General features: G+C 38.8%; 1 protein-coding gene across 1 annotated transcript in view; it reads left to right on the top strand.

Moving 5' to 3' along the window:
* The window catches only part of MED12L (mediator complex subunit 12L), a 326,539-nt gene that overhangs the window by 273,910 nt on the left and 27,562 nt on the right, over positions 1-25,067 (top strand). The window contains exons 28-38 of the mRNA XM_029214009.1: positions 151-225; positions 342-532; positions 1,358-1,519; positions 3,444-3,555; positions 5,773-5,862; positions 6,907-7,016; positions 7,213-7,348; positions 8,137-8,298; positions 10,155-10,517; positions 12,253-12,409; positions 15,987-16,198. Of these exons, the coding sequence (XP_029069842.1) occupies positions 151-225; positions 342-532; positions 1,358-1,519; positions 3,444-3,555; positions 5,773-5,862; positions 6,907-7,016; positions 7,213-7,348; positions 8,137-8,298; positions 10,155-10,517; positions 12,253-12,409; positions 15,987-16,198 (1,770 nt within the window). The remainder of the gene's footprint in view (positions 1-150; positions 226-341; positions 533-1,357; positions 1,520-3,443; positions 3,556-5,772; positions 5,863-6,906; positions 7,017-7,212; positions 7,349-8,136; positions 8,299-10,154; positions 10,518-12,252; positions 12,410-15,986; positions 16,199-25,067) is intronic.

Raw genomic sequence — 25,067 nt, 5'->3', positions numbered from 1 at the left:
ATGTAATAGACTTGGAAGCCTTCTGATTCATATAAATCCCTTTATTGTGGGTGATCATTCCTCTGTTTCTTGAGAAAGAGAATAGTGCAAGGAATTATTATGTTTTAAAACACGTTCAATATTCTAATGTGTTAACTCCATTTTCCCCAGAATCTTGAGCAGTGGACCCTGAGGCAGTCCTGGCTGGAACTTCAGTTAATGATCAAACAGTGCTTGAAGGACCCTGTGAGTATATATTGAAAGCGTGTATGTGTATAAAATTTTATGAAAAGCAAAACCACGTTGGTGTTTGAGGATAAAGTAAAACACATGCGTGCTGGTTTTCTCACGTCTGACTCCAGGGCTCTGGTTCGGTGGCTGAAATGAACAACCTACTGGACAATATTGCCAAGGCAACAATAGAGGTATTCCAGCAGTCGGCTGACCTGAACAATAACTCTTCTAATTCGGGTATGGGCCTCTTCAACCCAAACGGGATTGGAAGTACCGATACGAGTAGCACAAGACAGAATGGAATAAAGACATTTCTAAGGTATTTTTTCCTGTGGTTTTATGAGGCTATCATTAATTTTTCACATGTAACCGTACATTTTATTCTCATAATGCAGTTATTTTTTTCATAAAGCTGCAGGATTGTGAAGAAAATAATTACTTGTAAGTGTCCATTATCATTGTTTAATATGTTAAAGGGCCATGCTGCTGGGGTGGGTGATATCTTAGTGTTCTAAATGTTAGGTTGAGCGGGCCCCGACTCCTTGGAACCACAGATGACATTCAGGACAGAAGAATTTCTCTAGTGTGCCCTGAGGCTGCTCTATTCCATGGTATTCCTAATATGTTTATTCCTAATAAACACTCTTTCTGCCATCTTTATTAATTGGCAGTTTTGCTCAAATGATAATCACAAAAGGCAGATAGACCTGTATTTCATCATTTAGGTGTAAAGTATAACTAGTGAATTTTGAACCTTTAAAACTTGGTTATTTACATACTTAAACATAATCAGAACATTTCATATTTTAACCATGACAGAGAAGTATATCGCTTGTTAGACAAAAGGACCGTTACTGCTCAGAGAGCCAGAATCGTAGAAAAACACTTTTCTAGATTTAAAAAAAAGTTTAGTTATAGTATCCCCTCAGAACCCCACCTTCTATTGCTTTCCATAAGCATGACTGAAAAGTGTGTGCAAATGTCTGGTATTTGGCAAGAGGAAAGATAGTATAGGAGTAAAAGGGGGAATGTTAGAATAATCTGTGTCTTGTGCATAAAAGTTATGCTCTGGAGTTTCTATTAGAACCGTGAGAGCAGAGAAAAAGGATGCCTCCTTGGGTATAACATCTTTTTCTGATTTTAGTTCCTCTGAACGCAGGGGCGTGTGGCTGGTAGCCCCCCTAATTGCTAGGCTGCCGACTTCTGTGCAGGGAAGAGTGTTGAAAGCTGCTGGGGAGGAGCTGGAGAAGGGACAGCACTTGGGTTCTTCTTCAAAAAAGGAAAGAGACAGACAAAAACAGAAAAGGTACGTCTGGAAGATGTGTTTCTATGTGAGAATTTAAAGGACAGTCGAGAAAATCCAATATTCTACAGATGCACAGGCTCATTGTACTCAGAGTCCGTTGAAATTTCATCTTTATATGGAACTGAGAACATTCTGTTAGGCAAATCTCTGTTCCTCAAAGATCCCAGATTATAATATTCAGTACACTAGCTCTCAATTCTGCCTGTGTACCCTAATCACTGCTACACTATTAAAAATACTGACTTCAGACCTGCTGCATCAAATCTGGATATCCACTTGGTCCCTGTATTCAACAGTTCTTTTGTTGTTGTTGCTTTTCTTGTTATATTTAGGTACTTATGCTTCAATTTCATAGAATAATTTATGATTCTGTCATGCTGGACCCTGAAACAGTTACTAATCTTTTTAACATTTAGGACTCTTGTTCTAGACTAGATATTAACTTATAAGCCTCCAAGTTGAACGTTTTTTAAATTTTATGCCCTAGAAAAGGTGTCAAGTAATTTTATTGGAAAACTGACCATGTTACTGAGAAGGAACATAAGCACACTCTGATGTGAAACCGTGATGAATTTAGTGCCCCGGGAGTAAAAGGAAATTCCTAACATTGAAAACCAAAACTTCTGAACATACAGGTTTCTTGCCCCCTAATCAGTAATATTTTTTAGTAGCTGCCATTTACTGAGCCCTTATGAAATGCCAACCTCTGTATAAAACTCATTATACACATACGTGAACATCTCACAGCAATCATATGTGATAGGTGCTCTCATTATATCCTTTTTAAAAGATGAAGAAACAGAGGCACTGAAAGGTTAAGTAAATTTCTCAAAGACACACAGCTAAGGAGGTGTAAAGCTGGGGTTGAAACCCAGGTGGTCTGGCCTCTGAGTCTGCGCTCTCCTTTCTTAACTGAAGTATTGATACCTTTTGGTGTTGACCTAGCTTTGCGTGTATGCTGTTGGGTTGTTTTGTCATCTTTGCCAGTATTTATTCATCAACCAGATGCGTCAGTTTTAATTCTCAAAGTCGATTTGCTAATGGGTGATGGCATGTACATCGCCACACTTCCCACAGGGAGCAGAGATGGTGTGTCAGAGTTTGAAGATGGCTCTTCCCAAGTGAGTCTCTCTCAGCTCTGCCGGTGTTAAGATGAAGCAGATTGAAATCTTTTGACCTCGATCTCGTTTTAAGAAATTTTCCTTTCCGGCGTGGCAAAGTCAGTTTGTCAGTATGCTTTGTCAGCTGTTCCTGGTCATGGAAGAAATACTACTAAAATGACAATTTAAAATGGATTTTTTATCAGATGTCTTAAAACCACTTTACAAGTCAAGCCTGTGGGATGTGGCAGAGCTGTGCACTAGCTCACTGGCAAGCATTCTGGTTTTGGAGTCCTCAGACCTCAGTGCGCATCTTACTTAGCTCTACCCATTCCCAGCTATTTGGTCTTGAGAAATGTGCTGAAAAACAAAGCAAGCAGAACAATTGTATAGGCCTATTTCCTGGACCCTAAAATATGAATATTGTGTAAGAGAAGTTAAAAAATTTTTCATTTTATTCTGTGTATAAAGTGATATTCCTCCTGATGTGTACCTTTAAATTCAGTTTACTGATGGAAACTACACATTCTCTTCTCCCTGCACCCCCCGACACGCTCGTATGCAGTACGAATTAATGCTAGTTTGCGAATTCCTTCGAGGGCAAGAGAACATATTAAATTATTTAGAAGTATTACAGTGACTTTTAACCATATTAGTTAGAGATATGATTTAACTTTTCAAGTGATCCTGGCTATTTACTACTCCCCTCCCTTTTGTAACAGTAAAATAAATAAGAGCCAATAACCCGAGGGCAAGACATCAGTGTTGCACATGAAGTAATCCTTTCTTTCTAACTAGATCTGCTGTTATTACTTCCTTTGTAGTATGTCTCTTTTGAGTCAGCAACCATTCCTCTCCCTCGTCCTTACCTGCCTTAAGGGACAAGATGAACAACGAGAAGGCCTCCTAACATCTCTGCAGAATCAAGTTAACCAGGTAAAGTACAGTAGAATATTGAGCCAGGCAGGTATTTTCCTAATGGCATTCATTTGTTTTCCTTTCAAATACTGAGCTTAAACTCAAATACTGCCCTTAAAATAAGGGCACAACATGTTTTGATTAGAAGCAGGGAAACACCGTCCATGCCCCGTTCTCCTACCTGGCACTCTAGTCACCATGAGATTAACAATAGTATAATATTAATTACGTGTTGGGTGAATGTCTGTAGACTATAAAAGTAACGTTTTGCAGATTGCACATAATTTTGTCATATCTGCTCCTCTCCTGACCCTGCCTCATGGGAGAGGTCCTGGAGCAATCTGTGTTGCAGGGGACATGGCAGTACGACAAAAGGGACCTCTCTCCAGTTGCTCTGCTGGGCTTCCATGTAGCAGACAGGGTCTCAGCTTGAGCTTTGTAGGTTCAGAAACTCAATTTTACTGCGAGAGCCAGACTGATGCTGGTCAAGTGCACAAGATACTCATTTATAAATCAGAAGGCATTTTGGTTCATTTACAAAGACTTTGGACTTTGCCTTTCCACCCACCAATCACAGTTCTCCTGGTCACTATTCAGAGCACTTATATTCTGTGTACCGCAAGGAAACTGAGTGATCAAAGTGGAATTAGAAAGTATAGAATGGAGCAGAGTGGGTAGATTTGGTTATATGGGATGTTTTATCGTGCGGTAGCATCTAATGGAGACCTCCCATGGGGCTGTGATTCTGTGACACCGTGTCTTCTTGTACGGTACTAGATGAACATGAACAAGACACTTAACTCATTTGGTCCCCTTGTCATCCGCTCCCTTTTGGATATGTGAGACTTATTCTCTAGACAGCAGCCAGAGTGATCCTTTTTAAGTGTAAACCACATATTTTTCCAGTGCCCAAAATGCTGCAGTGTTTCTTACTATACCTAGAATAAAACTTCCGGGTCTAGGCTTATATGGCCCTCCACGATTGGGCACTGGCTCCCACCTCTACCTTGTTTCCTGCCCGGCATGGCCTCGCTCACTCCACTCTGTGCACAGAGACCACGTTACTGTTCCTTGAACTTGCCAAGCAAATTCTTATTGCAGAGCCGTTGCGTGTTTTCTCCCCTTCCCTGGAAGTTATTAACATGGCCGGTCCCTCACTTCCTCAGGTCTCTGCTCAGATGTCACCTCCTTAGTCCTCCCCCCACATCCCCCCGCCAATCACTCTCTAAAAGTAGGACCACAGTCATTCTCTATCCCCTTGCCCTGGTTTCATACCACTTGTTCCACTTATTTTTATTTGTCCTGCTATCAGAATGTCAGCTCCATGACAGCTTGTGTGTTTTGTTAACTGCCTTGTACCCTTCACCTGCCTTGGGGGAGGTTCATCCATATCTTTTAATGATATTTAGGAAGTGCTCTCCTTTTACCATGAGGTGTACCTACAAGTCATCTCTTGGGCTCAGTTACTTCTGCACATGACTCATTTCAGCTCTTTTGAGATGATTCTCATTAGGTGCCCTATTTCAGAGCATGGCAGTATGGGTTTGTTTGGGATGTTTTTGCTTATATCATCGGATTCTGGGTGTTCCCCACTTGTGGTCTGCCTTCGCTAAGCAACCCTTCCCTTCCCAACATTTGTCTGAATCAGTGAGGAAGCAGTTACTTAATAAATTGATATGCCACTGATGTCCAATATGTCATATTTTTCAAAATAGGTTACAATATCTTTATCAAGGAAGACAAGTTTGTAAACTAGCAAGCCTTCAATGAAACGTCAGAATAATACTTTTGCTAGGATTCACAGCATGTCCCTAGAAATATAGGACAAGACTGATATAAAATGTAATTCTATCTGTCTTTATCTTTATACTTATCTTTATAAGACCAGTTTAATGATACATTTTTAAAATAATCTTTATTTTTGTTAATGCTTAACTTGATGACCCTCTATAGCATTTTCTAAGACTCAGTAACAGGATCTGTAATTAGATACGATTTTTCTTAACAGGGTATGTAATTAGATACCAAACAAAGAAATAGCCAGACTTCTGTCTGCCTGGAGGAGGGGGAGGAAAGCAAAATTTTATTTTGCCCCTTGGTTTTTAATTTATTAAACTAAGAAGTTGTTTTTGACTGTCAGTAAAAAAAGCTCAATTTAACTTTAAATATGAGAAAAATCAAATTTAACAGGGAAAACAAGTTTTGGGGGTTGTTTTCATTCATCTTCTGATTTAGATTTTAAGTAATTGGAGAGAAGAACGGTACCAGGATGACATAAAAGCACGACAGATGATGCACGAGGCATTGCAGCTCCGCCTAAATTTGGTAAGAGACGCTGCTAGTGTTTTCCCTTCATTACACTTATCTAAATGTGAAAATAACTCCAGCTTTCCACTCCTGCTGTGGTCACAGTTTCCATTACAAGGTGAGGCCTGCTGTTTGCTCTCTCTACTACTTCCTTGTCTCTCAAACCTTCTGTCGTCCTGGCCACTGTCCTTTCTGTCTGGTCTGGCTTCTGGACAACAGTAGGTATTTTAGGCATTGGGTTGCCCTCTGCACCTCACCCTCAGTGAATCTCTCTCTCTTTTCCATTTGTGCCAAGAGTAGGTCTTAGAGAACGACTAATTTGAGATGTGTTAGCTTTTACCATACTTGCTTAAAAACTGTATTAAAACGTCCTTTAAGGCAAAATTTTATCAAACTTTCCATCAAATTGGTCATAAAGACAAATCCCCACAGGGAGGTTTTATAGAAGTTTAAAATTCCTTGGCCACTGCACATTCCTTTGACTTTTCCTTTTCTCAGTGTACAGCCCAGATAAAAGCTACTCTGGAAGATGGCTTGCCTGATATTTGAAATTAATTCCTGCGCGTGAACAAGCAGTCCTGGGGGCTTGTCTTTACTTCTCTGTTACTGGGTATTTCCAAGTGTTATTATGACAACAGGCTTAGATTCAATAGTAACTGACAACACAAAGTTGTAGATAATTGAGTCATGCGGTTTTGAGCTATTCAGCTTTAATTAGATGAAAATTACGTCATGAAACTGGATATCATGAAATTTAGGGACAAAAGAAAGCTAATTATACTAGTATGTAATTCATGTTGATGACATGTCTACACTAGAGTACCCCTTTCTTTCTTTTTTTTTTTTTTTTTTTTTTGGAATGACCAGTTCCTGTTCTAATGGAACCAAAAAGAGTAGCAAATATATAGCTAGGTGAGAGAGAAGACAAGATTATCCATAAACTAGAGCACCTTTTAAAAAAAAATGTTTAAACCAATCAAAATTTGGTTGCATAAAGTGGTGAGGGTGGCATTTTCTCTGTAACACCGTGCATATTTTTTCATTGTATTTTTTATGTGCAAGGTGGGAGGAATGTTTGACACAGTGCAGAGAAGCACCCAGTGGACGACAGATTGGGCCCTTCTTCTCCTTCAGATCATTACTTCTGGAACCGTCGACATGCACACTAACAAGTATGTTCTTATTCATTTCACACTGATTTTGCTGCATGCGTGGGTAGTGAAGGCTTTGATATACTGACTACAAATTCTGTCACATCGTATATTCTTCGGTACCACTAATAATTCTGTGCCTTAAATAAAAATGCTCAGTTATTTAAGAGTGTCTTGGCTTTGCTTTAAGGTGCAAATGCTTTCTTTCTCCTCCTAGTGAATTATTCACAACAGTGCTTGACATGCTGGGTGTTTTAATCAATGGAACATTGGCCTCTGACCTATCAAACGCATCCCCAGGGGGATCTGAAGAGAACAAACGCGCATACATGAACTTAGTAAAGAAACTGAAAGTAAGCTTGTGACCTGCTTATATTGTGGGTTCTCATTGTTTATGGATTTGTTATTTAGTGCATGTCATCTTATCACTCCTTAAATTAGATATTATTTATTGCATTCAACTTAATGTAATGTGATTATTTTGCTATTTGCTTTACCTCAGCTTCCCAGTACCCAAAAGTTATAAGTATATATAACTTGGAGATTTTTCTTAAAACAATTATATTCATAAAACATTTAATTTCTTAAGGAACTTTAGAAATCCCTTATCAAATGTATAACCAAAATGCCAACGTTAGATTTAGGATAATTTGGCCTTCGACTGGCAGCATGCTGTTGAAAAATAAACATTTGCATTGATATTTCTAAGTTCGATTCATTTGAGCAGCCACTAACACAGTCTTTGAAATAAAGTGCAAACAAACAATGCAGGAAAAAAAGTTAACATACCCGATGACCTTACTAATAAAATAACCAATGGTTACCTTGAGGTCTGACCCTGGATTGGGGAGTGTGTTCCGTGCTGCAGCTCCTGCCTTCTGGTTGCAAATGCTACTCTGGATTTTTGTCATTTCAGCACTCTGATGTGTGTTGTGTAACCAGGGTGTCCTTATATGTGTTCTATTTTCTACTTAAATAGAAGAAATGAAACATCCTCACCATTCTCAATGAAAGCTGCCCCATAGACCATCTTCAAGGTTAAAGAACATTCCAGCTATAAAAAAGGAAATGGAACTTCCTTCTTGTTAACTTTTGCCTTTGTTGTAATTTCTGTCTTACTTCTCTGTCCCTTTTTTTTTAGAAAGAGCTGGGAGACAAGCGGTCAGAAAGTATTGACAAAGTTCGACAGTTGCTACCTTTGCCAAAACAGACATGTGACGTCATCACTTGTGAACCTATGGGCTCCTTGATTGACACAAAAGGAAACAAAATTGCTGGATTCGACTCTATAGACAAAAAACAGGCAAGAGTAAATGTTTGTTTCTTATATATAAAAATGCATGAACTTACAAAGACAAAATGCATTTTCTTGTCTTCCTGTAGGGCATGTAAAACATCTTAACTTTATTGTTTCTTGATTTTTTAAAACATATCCTTGTCATTTAAATGCAACGGTTATTGGCATTATCATACAGATAATGATCTTTGAAGATCTTCATTTAAAACTGTTCCTGAATTTAAGTGAATTTCTGAAGCCCACCAAGGGAAAAGTAAGTAAAACCTCAATGTAAAAAAAAAAAAAAAAAAAAAAAAAGCAAAGATGGGGTTTGATTTTACTGCAGAATTGGAAACAGAATACGTTTAATAGATGAGAAAGTTTTTATTGGTAAAGTCTTCATGTAGTAATTGTTTTGAGTAAACAAATTTTTTTAAAGTGATGGCACTTTATTTCCTTATCAACTGAACAATATTTAATGAACACTTGATTTATATAAGATACTAAACGTGGTTCTCTAAAATATGAGAAGAGTGGTCAGTTACTCTTTCAATGAACACTGAGCAGCCACAGATTTCTGAGATCACAGGGATGAAAGACAGAGTTCCTACCCTTAAGAGGAAGTAGATGATCACAGTGTGGTGAGATTTGTGTGTCCTGGTACGGAGTGCTAGGGGAAGCTGAGAAGGGACCAACACATTCAGATGTGGGGTAGGTAGTCAGAACAGGACCCTTAGGAAAATCGACGCTTGAATCATTTTGGAGGATTAAGAGTCAGCCAGGAGTGAAGGCAGAGTGTGGTACAGGCACAGGGAAGTGTTTGTGCAAAGGCATGAGAGACTGTCGCTTATAGGCAAGATGCAGCGCTGCAGTAAATCAGAGCGCCCTGAGTGCTGGTACCCGCACGGTTTGTGGAGAGAGGCAAGGCTAGAGTCAGGGGCAGGTTGAGTTCGCAGTGCTGGTGGGCTCTCCAGTGGTGACACATTTGGGTACATGGTCTTGGCACCCAGGAAAGAGGTCTAATGTCAAGACAGATATTAGGAAACAGTCAAAATACAGATGGTAAGTGAGCCTTGGTTTTGGATGAAGCCACCGTGGAAGAGTATGTGTAGCTTTGGAACGGGAGCATTCATAAGTTATTCAAAGTAACTTGAGCAGTTATTTTCAGGGTCACGTGGAAGAAAAATTTTTTCCGATTGGTGTGCCAGGGAAAGGACCAAGGGACAGTGCCAGTTACTGTTAATTAAAAAATAAGAAACTTTTATTTTCAGAAACAGAATAACATTTCTTCTTCTACACTCAGTAGAGATAAGCTTGAATTGAAGGTCTTTATTTGTACCTGTTGGTGCAAGTTAATTCTGTAATAATATTACTTAACTATTCAGAGACTGCCCAAGTAAGTACCTGAAAGGTGCCTGTATTGAATCAAGTCCAACCCAATTAGGGGTTGACTATAACTTGACTCCTAAGTTTTGTTTTATCTTAAAAGCAATAGATTCCAAAGGTTTACGGTTCAGTATAGTAAGATCACCTTTGCAGTGTTTTTTAGAAATTTTTTTTTTTTTTTTTTTTTTCTTTAAAAAAAAAAACTAAATGGAAAAAAATGCCATTTACAGTAAAATCTACTGTACTGTCCGGTGTCACAGCCTGAACAGTGTCATCTAAAGGACCATAGAACTGGAGTTAAAGGTCTGGATTGTAGCCGCCGCTCTCAGTGACCTAGTGTCAGCCTGGACTCATCACTTAGCCCGTCTGCCTTGTGCTAGAGTTCACTAAGGCCCCCACGAGGCAGAATGTTCTCTGAATCCATGTCCCAAGCAAGCCTGGCCTCCGAATCAGGCAAAGATCTGAGCATGTGGTCATAGCGCATTATTTCACCACAGGGTCTCCAGGTCTCCACGAAGCAGAAGGTGTCCCCATGGGATTTGTTTGAGGGTCAGAAGAACCCAGCTCCCCTGTCCTGGGCCTGGTTCGGGACTGTCCGAGTGGACCGGAAGGTCATCAAGTACGAGGAACAGCATCACCTCCTCCTGTATCACACACACCCCATGCCCAAGCCCCGAAGTTACTACCTCGAGCCGCTGCCCCTGCCCCCTGAGGAGGAAGAGGAAGGGCCTACATCTCCCATCTCTCAGGAACCGGAGAGGAAATCAGCTGAGCTGTCAGATCAAGGAAAAACCACAACAGATGAAGAGAAGAAGACAAAGGGAAGGAAGCGCAAGACGAAATCCAGCTCGAGAGTTGATGTGAGTACGGGAAGTAGAGAGAGGTCTTGGGCACGTTAACGTCTCCTAGCAGATTTACTAGTTCCTGAATTATATCCCTAAGAAACATTCCTAGGCGCAGTGTCAGCCTATTTGTAAGCTGTCCTGACGGCTCAGATGTTATCAACAGAACCTCCTCTACTTTTCATAACTTTGTTTAATTTTAGGCTTCAATTGTGAATAATATGAATATTTCACTGTCTCACAATTTCTCAAATTTGAAACTTGAATTTTTTGACCTATAAAATCTCATCCTCGTACATATTTTTATTATGAGGTGTCTAAAATATTTTTTGTATTTTGGGCAGTTGATAGCTATAGTAAATTAACATAGAAAAGTCTTTGTTTTCCCTAGATAAAACCGCATCTGATCGATCTAATAGGATGATTCTGAGATCTCCTAGTTTACCATTTCCGTCTTACTCTCCTTTATATTCTACTTTTTACCGTATTTTCAGACTTTATAAGAAGTAAAATAAACGTAATTTGAAACAGTTTTACTGCTTGTTTCCCTGTTAGCCTTCCCTACCTAGAGCAACCTTTTCTGAAAAAAACAGACATCTGTGAGATGGTAACTTAGAAATAATTTTATAGAATTAACATGTAAAATAGCTTTCCATTTAAACTCACCTGAAGATATTTGAGAGGGAATTTGTGACATTTTTCTATAAAATTCGAGAGCGTTCTTGTTGTCCAGTGGAAGAAATATTCACAAGTTGTTGTTCAGTCATCATGACTAATTATTGGTACTGTTCACCTGGTTCGAAACCAAAACATTTTTTCCTAGCTGATAGCTTGGTGATTAATATTATTCTAGAAATGACCGCCATCGCTTTTGGATGCCACTTGAATGCCAGTGCCCTCTTCTCGTGTAGCCTTCCTACCAATATCCCTCTGTTCTGAAAAAGGTCCAGACTGTTTTAATAAGGTTCAGACTGCCACTCCCCCGAGTCTGGGTCTCCTAGCCTGTCTATCCACATGGATGCATTTCTCTCCTTTTCAGATGCTTTAAAAGACCTCAGACTCATCTCATTCCCCAGGTGCATCCTGGTCATGTCCCTTTCTCCCATACTTTTCCTGAAGCTGCCTCTTTTCAATCGGGTATATTGCAGGGAACTGAGCTTTTATTTTTCCTTTCATCCTTCAGGGCTAGAGAAGGAGGAATTGAGGCATTCAGGTGTGATCCTTAGAGGCTTTGCAGTTGCTCCAAGGAAGAGAAAGCCCTGGGCAAGAAGTGTGGTGAGGGGCGGAAGGGGACAAGATGGAAGGGGAATCTACTTCTTTAGAGTGCTGTACTGAAAGTTGGAACTAAGACACTGTCTAGGCTGGAGACTGGTTCTGAAGTACTGTGGGCCTTTCCGGCTGATTCTCATCCAGGTACAAGGTATCAGGAAAGCCTTGTAAGATGCAGTGAGCGGGAGATTCAACCACTAAAGACACTTTCTCGGCTGTGGGTGATGGTCAATACTGGTGTTCTAAATGTGCTTTTAGTATTTTAAACAGAGTGCAGAAGAGTTCCTTTTTCAACTTCCCCTACGGTAGCCATGTACATTTTAAGTCAAGGAAGAGTTTTAATTTAAATGAGTGTTTTGCAGAGAATATGCTGACTGCTGGGATAGGAGCTCTCTCAAATAATGTGATAGGAGGAATTTGCGTTAATTATCTTTGTGGCGTGTGGAGTTAAGTGACTGTTTTTTTCTTTAACCCTGTGTTGAAGGAGTATCCACAGAGCAACATGTACCGAGTGCCTCCCAACTACTCACCCGTCTCCTCCCAGATGACGCATCACCCACAGTCCACCTTGTGGGGCTACAACCTCGTGGGTCAGCCCCAGCAGCCCGGCCTTTTCCTTCAGAGCCAGGCTCTCACTCCAGGTATGTGAAGACGGTGCGTAGTCAGGGGACTCCGAGGTGAGAAATAGCTTGGGGTTCTCTTTGCTTTTAAACTGAAACCTCCACACAACTTGCACGTTTCCAGAAGTGAGCGCTCAGTGGACATGTCTGTAATTCCCTCCACTCAAGGTGTTTTTTCCTTCTTCTAAAATTTCAGTTTCAGTGACTAGTTCATGTGTCGCTTTTGGAATTTTCATCCAATGTCAGAAGGAGATTAGCCACTGATGCACACCTCAGCTATAAGATAAAAAGTTGATAAAGTTTTGTGTTGTGAAATTTGCGTGTACTTTTATCAGATATAATTCTTACCAGCATTTTGGATTATTAGACACTATTATAGTGTCTTTTATTGTTTCCTCATGTTATAACTTTTAAATTGTTTATACCACAAAGGATCTCAGAAGTTTGGTGCAGCAAATAGACATCAGTAAGAAATCCTACCATATTCACAGTAAATGTTAGTATTGCTTTGATTCAAGCCCAAGTAGATTTTTTATTTATTTATTTATTTATTTATTTTTTTTATTTTATTTTTTTTTTGCGGTACGCGGGCCTCTCACTGCTGCGGCCTCTCCCGTTGCGGAGCACAGGCTCCAGACACGCAGGCTCAGCGGCCATGGCTCACGGGCCCAGCCGCTCCGCGGCATGTGGGATCCTCCCGGACCGGGGCACGAACCTGTGTCCCCTGCATCGGCAGGCGGACTCTCAACCACTGCGCCACCAGGGAAGCCCCCAAGTAGATTTTATATCTAGAATAAAGATTTTTCTGAATAAAGAAGTCTCTTAATTAGAAATGAATTTAATTTTTTCTTTCTAAATGAAAGTTTGCCTGTTTCTGTGAAACAGTTTATTTTGAGATCTCAACCTGCATTTTGTTAGGTTGTGACATTCTAACAAATAATAATTTTTCCTTATTGTGTTCTGTATTATATTGTGATTTTTATTGTAATTGGAGTATGACATTTTGATTCTTGGCTTCCAGTAGGGGAGAATCCATATTTTGTCCTCTGAATCTGTGGTTAAGAGAGCTGGTCTGGGAGTTACAGTTCTGCTTCAACTCTGGCTCTACCACCCTCTTACTCTATCATCTCCACCATGTCTTAGCTTCTCTGTGCCTCAGTCTGATCATCTGTAAAGTGGATGTGCTAACATACACCCTCATAGTGTGGGTGATTCAGTTATCCATTCAACAAAATGTATTGAGCTTCATTCATCGTGTGCCAGATACAGTTTTAGTTGTTAGGGTATTGGCAGTAAGCAAAATGGATGAAAATGCTCATTCTTTCTTTGGAGGATGAAATAAGTTTTATATTACATACACAGACGAACACACATATATAATTTAAAGTGAGTTTTTAAAAATATAGCATTTAGAGGATAGCCTGACACAACAGACAGGTTCAGTAAGTGATCTTAACATATCCTACCTCAGGGCTTTTGCACATGCTGGCCCCTGCCTGGAGTGGGCTCCCTCAGATATCTGCGTGCTCACTGCCTGCTTCTTTTGGGTTGAGGCCTGCACTGACCACCCTGTTTTAAACTGTAAACCACACCCTTTCCCTGGCCCCTCTGTTCCCCTCCTCTTCCTTCAGTTTCTTTCTAGCATCGGCACTTGTTTATAGACTCTATCTATATTTTACTTACTTCCTGGTTTATTATCTGCCTTCTCCAGAATGTAAGCTCCGTGAGGGCAGGTATTTTTTCTCATGGCTCACTATAGTATGCCCAGAACTTAGAGCAGTGTCTGGCTTGTAGTGGGGTCTTAAAAATAGGTTATTGAGTGAATAGAATGTAGACGACAAAAGAAAGAACAAACTAGGCAGTGGTAAATGTGGAAAATAATAAGGGCTCATCCTCTCTTTTGACTTTCTCTCTTTAATTCCAAAGTCCTTGTGAATTTAAGCATTTTTAAACTTTTTAGATAGTGAAATCAAACACAAGGACTGTCTATAAATTGAAGGCTAAGTATTTTAAAAGGCACATTACCCTTTTCCCCCTAGAATACTGTAAAAGGTGTTTATAAGTTGAGGAACTTTAGGTATTAGGTAAGTCTTAGGTATCATGACATGTAAGAAAAAGAATTGAAGAAGACAATTAATTATGAGGATTTTACGTGTGTGAATTAATAGATTTTCATAAAGTTTTAAATCCTATGGAGTTGAGGAAGAGTATGTATCGTCTGCTTGCATTCATACATTCTTAAAAATGCAAAACAGTGCCCTCCCCCCCAACACACACACACACACACACACACACACACACACACACACACACATCTTTAGCAATCTCTCTCATGTATACACTCCAGGATGGTAAAGTTATAAGGAAATGCATGTGAATAATAAAGAGCATTTGGTGAGAGATGGGGAGAAAATTAATTCGGTAAGACTATACAGAGGGCTTCAGTGTATTTATTATATCTTATTTCTTTAGCTGACTCAGAGGTATAAGATTATAGAAAAGTGAGGGAAATTAGAAGTAGATCATAGTCTAATCTTTAAAAAATGTCTCTTACTTATAAAATGAGTCAATAAAGTTGTATTAGTATATTTCCAGTTCTTGCTTCAACAAAAGTTACCTTTTGTCATGTTACTCAAATTGACCTCCCACTTTTTTTCCAAATGTTCTTCAAATGCTGCTGAATGACTTCGTAAATCATATTGCTGATTGTGACGCTGAGTCTTAAAAAGAATGTGGGTTTTCCCAGTGATCAGTGTTGAAATGTTTGTTTCCATCATACAAGTTGGTTTAAAGAAAAAATATAACATTTGTAAGGTATTTATATAGAAGTTTTCTTATTCACCTACATTCAGGAATATAAACTATCTGGTGAGTGAAGGATTGGCACCTACTTGAAGCCAGTAAATGTTGAAAATTTTTTTTCCTCTTAAAGGTATTTGGCATATTATATATGCAAATATGTTAAGGTTTTCATTTGTTTTTTTAAGCTATAATTAATGTTTCTTGTTTATTTGACTTCCACCCTTCAAAAAAGATGTGTTTTGTCTTTAGAATCACGGTATTTGAAGCTTCCGAGCATTTCAGGTTTTTAAAGTTTTGTCATGCTTCTCTACCGAAAAACAGGCATTTTTATTTTGCTGTGGTAAAGAAGCTTAAATACCATGAACTTCAAAAGGGTTTAAAATTACAAAAGGGTCTCTATGCCTGGCTTAGCACACTTGATAAAATACCCCACGAAGGCAATACATTTTGTGCAAGTAACGTGTCCCCGGGGCGCCTCGCATAATTTAAAACCCACATGATTCTGAACTTGTGCCAGTGACTCTGCATCTCGGGGCGTTTCACTTTACCAACCAAAGTGGGCCCTCTGTGAAGTCATTCCAATATTATCATTCACTAGACGTCACCCTCCCCATCGTTTGGAATTTATGCAACTCTTAGGGATCTTTGATATTTGTAGAGGGCGGGGCAGTGCCCTACTTCCCACTAAGCTCCTCAAGTGAGGCTCAGGGGGTGAGACTTCTGTGTTTTAATAAAGTAAGGAAGACCTATCGCGTTAACATGCGCAGAAAGCCCTTCCTTCCGGTTGCTTTTGTAGGTGGCTCCAGGCTGGACCCCGCGGGCTCCTTTGTCCCCACCAATACCAAGCAAGCTCTGTCCAACATGCTGCAGCGGCGCTCGGGGGCCGTGATGCAGCCGCCCTCCCTTCACGCCATCACGTCGCAGCAGCAGTTGATACAGATGAAGCTTCTACAGCAGCAGCAGCAGCAGCGGCTCCTCAGGCAAGCCCAGACGCGACCTTTCCAACAGGTTTGTCCCGACCAGCAGTGTCCTCCTCCACGTTTCATTAGCTCCTCTAGCTCGGGATGAGAGTGGGGACGTGACAGATCCTTGCTGCATGTGCACGCCTGTTTACCTGTGCGAGCGAGTGCACGTGGATCTCCCTCGTACAGGTTGATACGTGCTTCTCCCCCCTTGTATTTTACTATTATCGTGGATCAAATAAGAACTTGAAATGTCTTAGGGTCATTCAAAGTATGCCTCAAAACAAAAAGAAGAGCTAATGATGTTCTAGTCACTTGGAAGCTGCAGGACTTTTATCCTTGAAGTGACCTTCTCTGAGCACTCATTCCCTATTATAGTTATCACCATATTCCGTACTCCTTTTAGCTCTACTTTCACGTATTATCATTTGATGTATTACTTTGAGGTTGTAGCTCTGAAGCCCTGATGTTTCCTACGTTTTCTCCTACAGTGCCCTGTACTGCACAGACTCTGTTTTTAGTATATACTTCACAAGATCTACAGTAGGCAAAGAATACATACACTACAAGTGACAGTCAGTATATGGATATCTTTAACTCTTGATTTATATTATTTCTATTTTTATGCCCTATAACCCCATTTTCTATAAATTTTAAAATGATAGTGATTGTTTAACATTGGTGGAAGTCACACGAAACTTAGTATAGACTCATAAATAACCCACCAATCTGTACAGATATGTTAAAGTAAAAAGAGGGAGGTGAGAATGTGACTTTTTCTTCCAGTTTCTGTACACTTTTTGTGTTTTCCAGTTTTTCTTAGAACAATTGCACTAGGGTGATGCTGACGATAGCCGCTAACACGATGAGAGCACGCACTTTTTGCCAAAACGCTTCTGAGAACTTTAATGTATTGATTGTCTTAGATCTCATAGCAACCCTTGAGTGAGGTACTTTATGATCCTCAAAGGAAGTAGCCAGTCTACAAGTGTATCCTGCTCTAAGAACAACCACAGATTTTCAAATTAGCAAGGAATTCTAACGCTTTTAAAAATATTCTTTGTATTTTGAGTAACTTTCTAGACGTATCTCCATTGTACAACTTGTGGCACTTCTGCATGAAGTCCACTTAGTGATTTTGGGGATGGGAGTGGTAGGGCTAGTTATGCAGTCTTAAAAATGGTTCTTTTCCTTTTTTTAATTTATTATTTTTTTCTAACCTGTGTTATAAGAAGGACAGGAGAGAGGAATCTACTTTGAACCACATGAGAATACAAACAACAGTCACTACATGCTTGTCTCCCCCTGAGCTCTCAGGGATTTTTGATCACTCAAACTCCCTGGGTGTCAGGAAACACGGGCCTAAGTTACTTCTTACACAGAAGTGATGAAGATTTGATTAAAATCCTTAAGAAGCCTTGATTTTTCTCTAAATAAGCAGCATGTTTGGAGTCATTTAAAACCTCAGTGGGATTTTAGCTCTTCTTGGGGATGAACGAAAATAAGTTACATCACTGTTTCAAATCCTTATCAAGAAAAAATTTACTGGAAGTTGAATAATTCTTCTACTAGAATGAATTCAGTTCCCTTTTAAAGTAATTTAAGCCTAAGTAAAATTTACCTTCCAATAAGAAATGTTTATTTTTTCCTATCTACCTTTTTATCACAAGGTAGAATTTGACTTATTAATAGCCCACTTTCAATCTATTACTGCCGGATTCAGTTTTGAATGTCTCTAATTGGGCAGGAGCTCACTGTGTCATTTATAGGTGAAACACCTGTCCTCAGAAGTTCACTTCCTGACACAAGCCATGACAAGCTATTTCCCCTAAAGCAAAAAAAAATTTTTTTAAAGGGGATTCAATAGAATAATCTTCACGTATTCAGAAATATCCTTGCATGTTTGGAGAAGGTAGACTTACGACCTAAAACGTCACTGTAGGACACCATTACTCACAACACTCAAAAATACCTGACTCTATTCTTTCATACCATCTAGGGTTGTACTGCTGGTACCAATAGGAATTAACTGATAATGCATTCTTTTTTTTAACTGATTCTTTTGTAGAAACTCTGTCACATGTTGGATTTTTCTTTTCTTTCCTTTTATCTTGCTTTTTTTTTTTCCTTTTGAGAAGTCAGGAGTTCTTTCTTCAAGTAATAAAAGCTCAACTTCGTAACAGTGATTGTACTGGCATACCTTGTTTTACTGTGCTTTTGCTTTGTGGCACTTCACAGATATTACACTTCTTACAAATTGAAGGGTTGTGGTAACCCTGCATTGAGCAAGTCTCGGCACTGTTTCTCCAACAGTATTTGCTGACTTTGTGTCTCTGTGTTACATTTTGGTAGTACTTGCAATATTTCAGACTTTTTTATTATTATATTTGTTATGGTGATCTGTGATCAGTGATCTTTGATGTTATTACTATGACTCACTGGAGGATCAGATGATGGTTAGCATTTTTTAGCAATGAAGTATTTTTTAAAATTAAAATGTACTTTTTAAAAGACATAATACTATTGCACACTTACTAGACTACAGTATAATTTAAACATAGCCTTTATATGCACTGGGAAACCAAAAACTTCAAGTGACTCTCTTTATCGAGGCATTCACTTTATTGCGGTGGTCTAGAACCAAATCCGCAGTACCTCCAAGGTGTGCCTGTATAATAGTCACCTCTCCTTCTCCCCCATATTCTTTCTTTAACTGTTGAAACTTGCTTTAGAGTTTCTGAAGGGCTTTCAGAAGCAGACATGTTTTTTTCTCCCTCACCATTCTTGAAGTGTTGGATAATTGAGAAAAATAGAATTCTGTAAAGGAAGAGAAATGCATACGTGGTGCAGTCACAGGATGGAGTGGTCCTCCGTAGAGTAGATGAGACTTGTATGTAGCATCTGCTAGAGTGCCTGCACCGAGGAGGTTCTGAGGGAAATGTTAGCCCCTTTCCTCTCTCCCAGTAGATCATGGATTAGTATACCTAGAATCTAGCTAAATATGGTATCGTGGCACAAAAAAATTCTCCTCATGGTAATCTTTAAAAATCTAGAATAAAGGCAGAATTATATGAAATATAAGGGCTATTGAGACAATGTTTTCATATATGATTCTGGATGCAATTCGTTGTTTTTCTAGTAAGCACTGACCCATATCCTTCATAGTAAGAAATGTTGATTCAGATTTTGGCAATAGCATCTTCTCGGGTTAAACGCACACACAGAATGTGATTCTCTCTAGCTACATACAAACTTGTGGGGGTTTTTTTTTCTTTCAGTTTTTGGCTTCTTATAGAGAAGATGAAATAGGTATCATTTTCCTCCTTATCCTACAAATTTTCTAATTACAGAATCCATTTTCTTAAATGTAACAAACATGTTGGAGAATTTCAAATTACTTAACCTTCAAAACTTACCTTGGAATTGTAGCAGCTGCTTTTAAAGACTGACCAGTTGCTCCAAGCCTTGGATGTGACTCTAGCTTCTCAGGCTGGTTGTACAGTGACCCCCGGCTGGCCCCCTCTTCTTAGGTCAGGCATTGGGTCTTATAATACTTTGTATCATCTTTCCACCTACTGAGCAGAGGATAGAAATCTATGAGATGTTTATTGAATGAATTCATGTTTTGAGCAGCTATTTCCAGAACCCTGGAGTTCCTTAGTAGCCTTGATCCTTAGCAACCTGATTTTTATCCACAGACTCATCTCGTACCTCTTCCTCTGAGTGCTTCCAGAAACTTCTCCCAACAGCAACCTCTGCTATGGTTGTTTTGAAAACCTAGATGGGGCAGAGAGGGCACACATTCCTGAATTCTGGATACATCTCAGACCTTGCAGAGTCCCCTTAGCCTCTTTACATGTAATGGACAGAGTTGATGTGTGTAGGAAGATCTAGCCTTAGATGGTGCACAATGAAAACTAGAGAACCATTATAGAATAATTCTGATTCTGCTGCAGACTGAATATCAGCTTCAGTTGGTCATGAAATTTTCTGTTATGAACCATCTTATATTTCCTTAGGAATGTATCAATAGTGTCTAGAAAACAGGTGCTAAATAGCATGGATATTGTTAGGTATTGTTAACCAAATTATTTGATGTAGTGACTGTTATTATAATCAGGTGTATTTTCTTACAGCTTTAGTGCATATTAACATGCACAAAGATGTTAGGTGAGGAAACTTGTTGTCATTTTTCTCAGTTGTAGTCTTCATCCAAGGAAGTAGAAATTCTCTCCCCCTCCATTCCTTACTCAGTGTCCCTTATTTAAATGGGATGCAGTATAGTGATTTTGTCACCTTTCTGTGCCTCAGAGGCTCATCTATAAAATGGAGCTAATGCAACATTTACTCCACAGGGTTCTTGTGAAATTAATGATTTAACGTCTGTAACAGCCCTTAGAACAGTGGCTGGCTTATAGTATGTGCTTTACTTGTATAATTACATTAATTGTCCCTAATATGATTGGTGTTCAGTGGCCACCAGTAGAAGAGACCAAGAAAAAGGAATGTTGAATATTGTTTAGTTTTCCTAATAGCCATTTTGGTTTCTTAGAGCAGTATGTTTTTACCATCTAAATTCTGTGATACAAACTTTAGAGGAACTGATTCCAGTTTCACTGTTAAAAATATCACTGTAATATTTTATTTTCCACATATCCCATGAGAACTATCATAAAATAGAGAATGCTGGTTATAATAATGCCAAATGCTGCTTAAATTGTTTTTCAGTCACCTTTTTCTTGTATCTAATATTTTTCTTCCGACACAAGGTAATTTCTTCCCCTCCCCCCCCCCCCCCCCCCACCTTATCAGTATTCTAGAGAAGGGGCTTTTGAAGGGAATCTTAAGTTTTGATACAGGAAGAGAACTTAATTTTGTGCCTTGATTTATGATATCACTTTATCCTGATTTCTCCCTTTCAATGCACAAAATCATCTTGTGTTCTTTGTAATAATCAGTGCTAGACAGTTTATTTTGAGAGACCAGTGAAAGATAAAAGATAGGTTTAGCTTAATTTGATTGAGACACATTTGGAAGAAAGCAGTTGATTGTTGGCTACAGATAATGAATCATAAGGATTTTCATTATATTAAAGAGGAAGATTTCTGACAGACAGAAATGATGTGCTCAGTTATAGCTGGTGGTTACTGGTAAGAACACTTGGTTATCTAACCATGGAGCAGGTGCCGTCACTGTGTATCCAAATAAAGGAATTAAGTAACTTAATGAAAGAACACTGAGTCAGAGCCTTCCAGAGTTGTCAGCTCCTTGGCAAAAGTGTCTCTGTAACATCCTGAAAGCATGCCTCTTGGATTGATGAAGCTCATTTAAGTTGAGCAGCCATCCTTTTTGGTCTGGTAATTGATCTACCTTCTGGATATGGTATCACCTTGGAATATCTGTTTCCTTCCTTTTGCTCTTTCCCTCCTACTCACTCTTTAGCAGTGTTTTTCAAACGTACAAGAATAGACAATAATATAGCAAACACTAATGTACTTACCACCTAGCTTTATTAAATAATGTTCGGCCACATTTGCTCTAGATCATTCTTTTATTACATAAAACTTTACAGACGTGGATGAGGCCCCTTGTCTCATAAAGAAAAAGAGGTAATCACTATCATGAATTCCATGTTTTTCTTTCTTATGAATGTCTTTTATATTTTTACTACATATTTTTGCATCCATGGACATAAACATTATATAGTATTACTTTCAGATTTGAAACTTTACATTATGATAGTCTCACACAGGTATTTTTGTACTGTTTTGTAACTTTTTTGTTTTGACTAATTTTTAATTATATCTACTTTGTTTTACTTGGTTTTATGTATTTGCTTGTCCTGGTTGGATACTCTTCCATTATGAGTATTAACATTTATCCATTCTGTTGATGATCATTTCAGTTATTTCCAATTGTTTGTTACTGTTAACCGTGCTACGGTAGACATTTTTGTCCGTGTCTTCTGCACGTGCCGAGTTGTAGGGTACATACGTGGAAGTGGAAATGCGGATTTAATTTTCAGAGTGGTGGTGATTCCCGTCGGTTATAAATGAGCGTTTTCTTTCCTTCACATCCTCCACTAACCCTTGATATTGTCAGACCTTAATTTCCTCATTCAGAGCAGGCGAAATCGTGTTGCGTTACATCATTTTAACTTGCATTTTCTTATTACCTGTGAGTTTAGGCATGTTTTATAACTTTACCAGCAATTTAAGTTTTCCCTTCTGTAATTTTCCTGATTCTATAATTTGAGCATATTTTCAAACTAATTTGGTTCTTAGTTGGTAAAGTTGTACAAAAGAGACTTGTTGAAACAAATCTTGAGTTTTGACAAGAATCTTTAATGCATTGACTCAGAGAAGTACAATTTTCATACATCTCAGTGACAAAATGAACTTAGGAGGACAAAAAACACTGAGCTAGTAACTATGTCCTAAACCCTGTCATTTTGTTCCTTGGGTGGAAACCATGTCCAGGAAAGTAGATGCTCTGCTTATTACTTAATAGCTGGTATTTCGCTGTTTACTTGAATGATAAGGAAGGCACCCATGTCGTTTGCTGACATTATGATTGTGCAACTATCGTGATCTCGTAGATAGTGTACACAGCTTGATGTTTATGAACGGGGAGAAGATAGGGGTAGAGGGCTGAGAGAGTGAACCACTAATACAAAGGTGGTAGTTGGATATAAAGACAAATGAATAGATGCAATGAATTATGTACCTACCCCTAAAATGGTGAGAACAGATATTATTTGCTTGGGAAATTCCTCCTATGATTTCTCGTTCTTAGTATAGTAAAATACTTTTATTTTTTCCATTAGGGTTATGAATTTTTTTGCCTCATCTCTATTTCTGAAATTCAGTGAACAGAAAAATTTTAATGTCTCAGACTAAGTGTCACTTAGAATTCATTCATAAAGATGATTAAGCAAGGGGATCATTGACCTGAGAAACAGGAATATTTTTCCCCAGCATATAGTTCCCTTTTTCTAAATTAGACTCCCTGTTAGCGTGTAAACACCAGTGGCACTATGAATATTTGTTGTCTATGTTGCTTGATTGAACGTGTGGTTAAACTGATGCTCTGTTTTCATTTGCATTTACTGGGGATGGAGCTATCTAATGACATCCTCCAATAATATATGACTTGTTCACTTAATGTCTTGTGTGTTTCATGTGACCCAAATGTCCTGAGCGCTTCTCCCCCGGCTCTGGGCTGGGAAGGACTTGGGCGCTCTTTTGCTTACACCGAGGTGCCAGCATCCCTTAGTTTCGGGAAGTCATCTGGGTCTGATAGCTCCCCTACTTCTTGTATGTCCCTGTTCAACCTCCAGGATGTGCTATTCCATTATATGACTATTGCCGTATTATTTATCTGTGTCCCAGCCTATGGTGGTATTGTTTGGCATATAAATTAATATGAACTCTTAGGGCCTGGGTTTTTTAAGTCTTGACTCCCTGAAACATTGTTTTAAAATGAACTAATTCTTATGTATTTTGGCTACCCACATCATTAGGCTAAACAATCTTATCTGTATTGTCTGCCGTTTTCTTGCTGTCCCCTTTCTGTAGGACTTCTGTAACTCTGCTGTCTCCCTTCTGGAAGACTTTGACAACATAATGGTAACACCCCTGCTGTCTGTCATTCCTTTTACTTTCTTTTTTTTTTTCTTTAAGTAAACTTTTATAGCATTATTCTTTGAACATCAGAATGAGAAGCAGGTTATTCCCCTCTAGCTGGTAATTATTATAGTCTTCATTTCACTGTTACTCGGCTTATGTTTGAGACTGTAACACAGAATCATGAATGCATCGACCATGTTCACTTTAACGGAATTTATTTCTGAAAGTTGTCCCCTTTGATTGCCTCATGATTTTCATCATATACGTGTATGGTATCGAAACCAGTGGACGTTCATGGCCTGGGCTTGGGAACATAGGCCAGTTCGTGTACCTTCATCTCAGTCCCAGTTTTGAACCCATCTGTTCCCGAGCTCTCGCTTCTCTCTGCGATAACTCACCTCATTAGTAGAGGAACGCATGGCATGCTGACTCACAGGCCAATGCAAGATAATGAAAACTGTGGTTATGAAACATGCCCTTCTCATCACATCCCACTCACTGGTTCTTCCTAAATTCTCAACAGAACGCATCATCTCTATTTTCTTTCCGGTATGGAGAAGGTGTTTTTTTTGAGCATAGGTCTTGTGCATGCATGTCATAAGACTTCATCTCTACTGCTTTGCCTGGGCTAGCGAAGAATGCATGTTTTGCATTAAATTACTTATAGGTTTCTGTATCAGCTAGCCAACCCACAACATAACCCCAAGAAGCATTAGAATAAAAAAGAGCACATATCTCAGATGTGAATGTAAGTCAACTCGTTTCACTGCCAATTTAATGGGTAACATTTTCTATACATTGGTGAAAATATCCTTAATGGCATATACAAGCTTTGAAAATATCTCAGTTATGAAATACTGCCATATAGGCAATTTCTTTAATAGTTCTTTCAACAAAGGAACGTTTGGAGACTTTTCTGAAGGCAATCAATTTTTCTATCAATTTTTCTTGACACTTGTACAGAGAGCAGGCGAGGTTTTTGTTTTTAAAAAAACTTGAATTAAACGATCAAATTTAAAAATATCTTTCAGGTAGCTTATGTTTGCTGTAGGGCATTTATTGTTCAGGTGATAATGTAATTTGAACAGAATATAATTTGCATCTGCCATTGATTTTACTTTTTAAAAAAATAGACACAATATTTTGTTCATCAGGTATTTAAAGTCAAAAGGTTATGTGATCTATATATTCATTCAAATAAATGGAAATGTGTATATATATCTTTGCTGTCCTTTTCACCATTCTTATTTTTCTTTAATATTCTCCAATATCAGGAATTTAATGAAT

Source organism: Monodon monoceros, unplaced genomic scaffold (assembly GCF_005190385.1).
Source record: "Monodon monoceros isolate NGI ecotype Baffin Bay Population unplaced genomic scaffold, NGI_Narwhal_1 Super_Scaffold_11, whole genome shotgun sequence".
Classification (NCBI taxonomy): domain Eukaryota; kingdom Metazoa; phylum Chordata; class Mammalia; order Artiodactyla; family Monodontidae; genus Monodon; species Monodon monoceros.
The sequence above is the reverse complement of the archived record's forward strand: the minus strand, read 5'-3'. Positions and strand labels throughout refer to the sequence as shown.